Source organism: Pteropus vampyrus, unplaced genomic scaffold (genome assembly GCF_000151845.1).
Source record: "Pteropus vampyrus isolate Shadow unplaced genomic scaffold, Pvam_2.0 Scaffold35, whole genome shotgun sequence".
In the NCBI taxonomy this organism is placed as follows: domain Eukaryota; kingdom Metazoa; phylum Chordata; class Mammalia; order Chiroptera; family Pteropodidae; genus Pteropus; species Pteropus vampyrus.
In genome coordinates this window covers 5518560-5527193 of record NW_011888816.1, presented here as the reverse complement: position 1 = coordinate 5527193, position 8634 = coordinate 5518560, and the positions used below count along the sequence as shown (strand labels likewise).

The following is an 8634-nucleotide window of genomic DNA, read 5'->3' as shown; positions in this document are numbered from 1 at the left end:
GTTTACTGCTGCTAATTGACTTTTTTCTGTTTACTGTTGTCTCTCTCCACCAGCTCCATGAGAACAGGGATCTCATCTGTACTATCCTCAGCCGGATCCCCAGTGCATCAAACAATGGCTGGTGCATAGTGTTTATTGCCCAGACAGGCTCAGAGAGGCTAAGTTACTGGTCCAAAGTCACACAGCCTTTCTAGTGGATGTGTGCCCACTATTCCCTCCCTCTACCCCTGGGCCTCTTTCTACCCAATCCTAGCCCTCAGGCGCCCAGCTCACCTGGAATGGCCACATCATACTCCACTTGGAAGAGTGCCTCGTGGCTGCACTGCCGCAGAGTGGCCAGGGCAATGGCGTGGCTGGCACCATGCAACGGGATCCCATCAACGCTGAGCAGCCTATCACCCACCTTCAAGGAGCCCTCCCTGCAGGGAAGGGCCTGGTCAGCCAGCCTGGCCCGGCGCGAGCACTGGGCACAGATAGCGCTGGGAAAGGCAGGGGCACAGAAGACAGAGGAGGAGCGGGGAGTGGATGAAGGAGAAAGGGACAGAACAGATGAGTGAAGGAAAGCATGAATAAGTGAAGCAATGAATGACTATGAGTGTACAGCTGAGCACATGAAGCAGGCATGTAAAGGTGGGAGTCGGGTCGGCCCCGATGTCTCCTGCCTCACTTGGTGCTTATGAAATTCACAGTCCCAGCTCAACTCTAGAATATTTGAGCTGGAGATGGCTCTCGAGGTCACCACTTCCCTCCAGCCCCAGGGACAGAAGAAAACACCATCGCTCGGAGAGGACAGCAGCCCTGCCTGGGCCACACAGCATCACGCTGCCCATCACAGAAAGTCCTTCTCCCTGTCCCCACCCTAGTTTCTTAGCAGTGATTCTGGCCTGGTGACAAATGTGCCTGGGAACCAATTCATCAGGGACCTCAGGGTAGGGCCTGAGCTTGGGTTCACCTCAGTGTGGGTCAAATCCTCACCCTGGAATGCCTGACCTAACAGGTGGCCAAAGCTATTCTGGGAGGTTCTATGAATAGCTTGTCCCAGGGCCCTATCCCAGGACGGATTTAGATTTCTGACAAGGCTGTTTCAGACTTCTCTTAAAATGGTCAGGAATCTCCCATGAGGGGCGGGGAGGGGGGGTGGTCAGAGCTGGAAACTGGACATGTTGCTCCCCCTCATTCTCTCCTCCTGGCACATCTGGGCTGGCCCAGGCAGGACCGGAGTGGGCAGTGCAGTTGGGACAGGGAAGGCTAAATTACAGAAGGCCATAGCTACACCAGCTCTTAGAGGCTGCAGTACTGGACCCATTCCACAGAAGGGGAGGGCGAAGGCTAGGCTTGCTCTCCCCCCGCCCCTCTATAGGATGTTGGAATGAAAGAACTTGGCGTCTTTCTCTTTGGGCTTTAGTTCTGGCTCCACCAATAACTCCCTGAGTGACTGTGGGCGAATGGTGTTCCCTCACTGGACCTCAATTTGCTCATCTGGAGAATGGACGTGATGGCCCCACTCTGCCTTCTTCACAAGGAGTTGGGGCGCTTCGGCGCTGTGCGAGCCTGTCATGTTTCGTCTGGCTCAGGCTCACCTGTCGGCAGGGCCCCCAGGCCGCACGTAGGTCAGGACAAGTGGGCGGCACTTATGGCCATCTTCATGGGCACCTCCTGGACAGAGTTCAACAAGAGGCAGAAAATCATCTACCCACTCTTTCCCTGATGCCCAGAGGCCCTGACCCAACACCTAAGCAGGCTCCCTTAATCAAATCTATTTGAGGACTTGGTCCTTGCTAGTCACAGGCCCTCGTACGAGATACCAACTATAAATTCACCCCTCCCTACCCAGCGCTGGGGCAAAAAGTTGGGAAAATGACCAAAGTCCACTCCCTGTTAAGTAGTTCGCTCCTTTTCCTTGATCTCTTCCTATTTCTCTTTTCGCCCTGGTTGTTAGCTCCAAACTGTGTTCTCAACTTTGGTAGCAGCTTTCACCATCATTTCCTGGTACTTTTACCTCTCACCCCCCTCAACCATGCACACTTCATGGCTTGGCAATTTTCCATTTAACACTTAATAGTCCTGGGTTCTTTAAAGTCAGAAGAACCCACACACACACACATATATATATATAGCATATATACATATGCTATATAAGATTTATATATAGATTTATATACATATATAAAACATATTTATTAAAGCAAAACAGAACACATACACGATTAGAATTAGCCACCTTCCTAGCCCCTGAACCAAGGGCAACTCTTATACTGACCTCTGAGGACAAAGCCAAAGCTATTGCCCTCCTTGTAGAGGGAGACATCCACTGTCTTTGAAATGGTCCCTGGGTTGTTCTCAGGGCCTAGAGAGAAATGAAGGACTCCTTTGAGTCTCTCAGTCACATCGCCCAGCTGGCAGACATCCCCAAAGCTCATTCCAGGAGAGTTGGGTAACAAATCACAGAGATTATAGGGACAGTAAACTCCTTCCCATTTCACAGGTAGGACAAGTGAGGCTTAGAGGGACCCTTTCCCCTAATATCCACTTAGTCCACCACTTAGAGAGAGGAAAGAGACTGCCCAAGGTCACACAGAGACGATGACGGAACTCAGGCTTGAATCCATAGCTGGTGAGCTAGGCCAGGGTTGAATTCCAGACAATTATCCAATTTCAAGACTTTAGACCAACTTTAACAATTCATAGCTAGGCTAAACCCTAGGCCACTGTACTCAGTGCAGGATGGTAAGGTAGGGGCAGTGGTAGAGCAGGGAGCAATTTATTCAGCCAGTGTTCCCAAAATTTTCCCCCTTAAAGGAAAAACTTCTGGAAACTAACTATGCAAAAGGATCATGGGTTATAAACAGGGCCCTGCCACCTCCTGGTGAACAGCATACTGTAGTCATAGGCAAAGCCCCTAGGTGAGACATGGATGTTTGTTGCCAGTCTCCAGATCCCACCTACCCCATCTGGCATGATCCCCATCACCTAAGCCCTGGTGGGGAGGGAGCTGTGTACACCCACAACCAAGGCAGTGGAGAAAGTTCCCTGTCCAAGGGCACCCACCGGGCGGGGGCAGCTCATACTCGACCTCCAGCACCACACGTTCGCCCACATTCTTGAGCAGGGTGATGATCTCATCATGGCGAAGTCTGGTCAAATGGATACCATTCACTGACCGAATATAGTCACCCACATTCAGCAGGTCACTCCTGAGAACGAGGAGGCCAGAGCACACACATGGTGACAGGTGCCAGCATTCACATCCACTGCCCCCCCAACCCCCGTCCCTCGCCTTGAATCTTTATGATCTCTGGATCCCCATTTTACAGGTGGGGAATTTAGGCTCAGAGGTCATACAATGTCCAGGGTCATGCGGTGAGTAAGTAGGAGAGTGTAGATTTTAACCTAGACCTGTCTAACACCCAGGCCTGGCATTCCCCATTGATGCTGGTCTGCCTGCTTTTCCTCCAGCTGAGGTGTCACCCTCATAGCTCTAACCAGCTCCAGAGGAGCTTGCAGAGTGGCCAGGTCTTTGCCTCCCTGGATTTTCACTGCTAATCTTTTGTTCTGTTTCACCGCTAAGTGCCGGACCCATGCAGACCCAGAGAGGCTAACTCCCATGTTTCATGGAACTTGTGGTCCAAGGGAGCCACAGAGGTAAGACGATAGGTGAATCCAGAGCAACGTGTGCAGAAACGGCATGCAGGTCTGTGTGAGCAGAGCGGCTGCCCTAGCCTGGGGTTGGCAGGCTTCCCAGAGGCAGTATGGAAGGATGGATAGGAGTCTGCCAGGAAGATGTCATGGGGAATGGGACTTCCAGGCAGAGGAAACTGCACAGGCAAAGGCCTGGAGGGCTTGGCAAGATGGCGGCACTGTGGCCAAGTTAGGCCCAGGTTTAAAGGGACAGAGAAGAAGCCGGGGCCTAGAATGATAGCCCCCACTGTAGGTCTTCCTTCCATAGGTTCTCCTGGAAACAACTGCCTGGTTGCTTTGCCTAAAGCCCGAATACATTTTCTACTGGCTCCGGCCCATTCCTGCTGCCCCCACCAAGCCCACTTCTCACCTGGCCGCGAGCCCCCCAGGCCTCAGATTGGAGACTCTGGGCTTCCCATCTTTGTCCGTGCCACCTGAGATGGTAAGGCCCAGCGTGCTGCCTTCTTTCTTGATCAGCTCCACCACGGTGACCCCTCGGAACTCCTCTGCCAACAGATTGGGGGTGAGGGGGCACATTGGGGCAATTCTGGGCCCCCAGCTCCAAGACAAGTGAGGCTAACACTTGGTAATCAGGGCACTTAGTTGCCTTATGCTGGGTGAGATCATCTCCTTTTTACAGAGGAGAATCAGAGAGGTTAAGTGGTTGGCCTAAAGTCACAGAGCAAGTTAGCAGCAGAGCCAATGCTGTCTGAACCCCACCCAGAGCTCTCTGTGCCTCCAGGACAGAGAAAGAGGAAGGAGAGGGGGTTCGTTACCCGGAATGCTCTGTCTGCGGCACGCCAGGGCTACGTCGGCTCCTCCTGCATCCTTGCCTCCTTTGGAGTAAGGTCCATCGTCTGCAGGCAAGAGAGAGAGAGAGAGAGAGAGAACAGTCTCTGAGTGTCATTTTCATCTCCATTCAAGCGAACCCCTTCTACTTTGGGAACCTTCCGCTTCGTGGAGGTGGCGTGTAAGAGGGGTTCCTCCCCACTATCATCTTCACCTGAGTCTGCTGGAGGATCTTTGTGGCTTCTCCCAAGGGAGGCTCCGTCTCTGCCCTTGGGGCTGAATAACACTCTTCTGAACACTCACTACTTACTGGGAACCTCATAGCTGTTCTGTGTTGGACCATCTCCACAGCCCCACGGATGATATTATTATCATGAATGACATTATTCCACTGTACAAATAAGGAAGTTGAGGCCCAGAGAGGGACAACTCATGTCCACAGGCGCACAGCTGGGAAGTCAGACAATTTGGATTAGAACCTGCATTGACTGACCCCACCACCAGGAGCTGTGCTTGCACACCTGCTTAGACAGGGAACTCTGTCACATGCAGAAATCACAGCACATGTGAGACAGTACTGACCATAAGCAAGTTCAATCTTGAGTGGACCTGATTAATGCTTCTTGGTGAGAACTGTACCTTATAGTGTACTAGCCATATCCTAGGCAGCCCAAGGTAAGCCTGTCACCTTTAACTTTGATTCTAGAAAAGGCTCTCCCATTATTTTTTCAAGTATTGTTTCCTTCATCTCTCTTTTAAAATGATTAATAGATGTACTTTGGGATTTTCCACTTTATCCCCCATGACCAATTGCCCACCAGTCACATTTCCTATTCTTTATTTCTCTAGGATGTGTCTAATCTCCAATGAAATCTATCATTTTGGTTTTTTAACGTATTATGAAAATTTTCATACATTTCAAATATCAAGAAAGTAATAGAATCATATTAGGCAGAGGTTCTCAAAAAGTGCGGTTTCCAGATTAACAATACTTGCATCACTTGGGAACTTGTCAGAAATGTAAATTCTTGGGCTCCACCCAGGACCTACCAAGTCAAAAACTTGGGAAGTGAAGTTTAGCAATCTGTATGTGTGCGTGTTAGTATATTAAACCTAAAATTTTTCTCCACTTTAAAAAATTTATATACATGAAAATTAATTCTTTCTGGTGTGTATTTCTTTGGGTTTTGGGAAATGTGTCTTAACAGCCACTGCGATCACGTTTTAGAATACTTCCATTGCTCCCCCAAATTCTCCCTTGCTCCCCTATCTAATCCCTTCCCCACTCTCAGCCCCTGACAAGCCTTGATCTGTTTTCTCTCCATATAATTTTGCCTTCCCTAGGATGTCATATAAATGCATTCATGTGGTATGTCGTCTTTGGAGTCTAGCTTCTTTCATTTAGCATAATCTTTTGAGACTCATGCATTTTGTTGAGCGCATCAATAGTCTGTTTCTTTTCATCATCAAATGATGTCCCATTGTGTGGATATACCAGTTGGTTTAGCCGTTCACCTGTTGAAAGACATTTCCATCATTTCCAGTTTGGGATGACTTTAAATGAAGCCATAATAAATGTTTGCATACAGGCTTTTGTTTGGACATAAGTTTCCATTCCACTTGGGTTAATACCCAGGAATGAGACTTTGGGTCACACGGTAAGGATGAGGTTAATTTTGTAAGAAACTGCCAAACTCTGTTTCAAAGTGGCTGCACTATTTTGTATGCCCACCAGTGATGTGAGAGGGTTCCAGCTGCTTCACATTCTCACTAGCACTTGGCATTGTCAGTTAGGATTTTATTTGTTTAATTTTAGTCATTCTGATAGACGGGTAGAGGTATCTTATTGTGGTTTTAATTCACATTTGCCAAATGACAAATGATGTTGAGCACTTTTCTTTATTTGCCATTCATATATATCTTCTTTGGCGAAGTATCTGTCCAAATCTTTTGCCCATTTTTAAAACCACGTTGATTTCTTGTTTTTAAATTTTTATATATTCTGGATACAAATCCTTTGTCAGATGTAATAATTTGTGTTTTGAAAAGCCCACTAGGTGATTCTGTGTCACATTGAGGTTTGAGTAATAATGAATTGTATTTACCCAACATCTAGTTTGAACAATTATTAACACTCTGTAGTGTCTACTACATTTACTTTTATCTATGCTGAAATATTTTAAAACAAAGCCTAGACATAATGAAATTACACCTCTAAATATTCCAGTATGCATTGAAAAATAAGAATATATTTCTTACATAGCAATATTATTATCACACCTTACGAAATTAAAAGAATTTCTTAATTATTAATTTAATACGCACTCCATATTCAAATCTTCCCAATTCCAATGAGTTTTTAATTTTAAGAAGTACATTTTGTGGTTTTTGAAAGCTCCATTTTGTTCTTTTGCTTATCTCCTTGTTCTTTCCTTTTCTATTATTCCTTATGTGTCTCTAATAATTTTAAATCTTTCAACATTCATCTATTAGTCTATTATTATCTCACATTCTTGAGAGGTATTTCTGCTGTCTGGGCTGTGTGATGATGCTCCCTCATGGTGGATTGTTTCTTGTGTATTTGGTAATTGTTGGATTGTGAGCTCATCTTAGTGGAATTTTATCTGTGGGAATCTTATTCAGCCTGGTTGAGGGTAGGTCCCTCCAATGTCTAAGAGAGAATTTGTAATTTCTTCCCCTGGGTGCCTGCCAAGGCATCATTATCCTGACACCAATGTTTACATTAAGTTCTGGGCACCAAGACTCTAGAACCATGGGGATAGTGTAAATTATAACCTTCAACAGAAATAAGGGGCACACTTCGGAACACAATTCTCAAAGGATACCTAGCTGAGACAGAGAAGTTTTTGTTTTATCTTTCTGGTAGATAGGTAGATATTTTCCAAGTCCCTCATTTCACTGAGGGTACATCTTTTTAAAAGTCTTGGCTTTATGCTGGGGTGTCAATTCTAACTAGGGCAGGTAGAAGGCAGCCTCTCCTATATCTCTAAGCTACTGAAACCCAGGACCTTGGTTACTAGACCAGCAAACATTCCCACTCCTGCTGCCACCCCAATAGGGAAGCCTTAGCATCAGTGCACCCTCATCCTGCTGGTTTTCATTTTCTTTTCATTTTTTGACTGCAAATGCACTGGATTTGTAGATCAGTTTGTGGGAAACGAACATCTTTACCATCTTGAGTCTTCCAATCAATAAACATAGTGCATTCCTCCATTTATTTTTGTCTTATTTAATTTTTCCCAAGAACACTGTGTACTTTCCTGGGTAAAGGTCTTGCACCTTTCTCATTAAATGTATTCCTAGATATCGGCAGTGTTTTAATGCTATCACAAATGCAATTGTTTTTCAAATTTCATTTTCTAATTATTTATTGCTAATATGTAATAATACAATTGATTTTATATTCTGACCTTTAAAATGCGCAAATTAATTCTAATAGTTTATCTGCAGATACTTTTGAATTTTCTGTCACCTGTAAATAATGACAGCTTTATTTTTCACTTTCTAAACTTTATAATCTTTATTTCTTTAACTCGTCTTATAGCACTGGCCAGACCTCCAGCACAAAGCTGAGAGAAGTGGTTATACCGACCATCAGTATCTCCTTCCTACCTCATCCTCTACACTTCCTGTAAGTTTATCTGTGCATCTCAAAGCAGATTGAAGCTAGAGGTTTCAGGCTACTTGCTCTGGTGATAACACCAGAGCCCAGTATCCCCTTGTCTTACACATTTGTGTGTGTTCTGGATTCTCTATGTTCTGACAGGCGAGGGGAAGGACTCACATGTTGTGCACCGGCCATGCCCTGTGTACACTACCTACACTATCTCCTTCTATCTCGTTCACTTGTCACAGTGACCCTGGGAGGAAGTAGATGCTACCATCACACCCACTTTGACAGATGAGAAAACGGAGGCTCAGAGCAGCAAAGTCCTTGGCCAAGGCAGCCTCTGCAAAGAGCCAGAACTAGACTGCAGGCCCCTTTGCCCATACCACCTTGCATTCCGGGCTCCCTTGACCAGCTTAATTTTTCATATTCCTTCCCCAATTCCTTTCTCAGCACTGGACTGAGATGGGCAAGGACAACTGAAAAACCGTCAAGCTGGAGGGCTCTTCTATGCCGCCTCAGAGGGGTACTCCTCCCAG

The 8634-nt window shown here is 46.3% G+C and overlaps 1 protein-coding gene across 1 annotated transcript in view; it reads right to left on the bottom strand.

Annotated features, from left to right (window-relative positions):
- Positions 1-8634, bottom strand: part of GRIP2 (glutamate receptor interacting protein 2) — a 54415-nt gene that overhangs the window by 24519 nt on the left and 21262 nt on the right. Inside the window, exons 2-7 of the mRNA XM_011357492.1 lie at positions 4455-4535; positions 4049-4184; positions 3049-3194; positions 2261-2347; positions 1581-1656; positions 274-419 (exon numbers count right to left, since the gene is read on the bottom strand). Coding sequence (XP_011355794.1) covers positions 274-419; positions 1581-1656; positions 2261-2347; positions 3049-3194; positions 4049-4184; positions 4455-4535 — 672 coding nt within the window. The remainder of the gene's footprint in view (positions 1-273; positions 420-1580; positions 1657-2260; positions 2348-3048; positions 3195-4048; positions 4185-4454; positions 4536-8634) is intronic.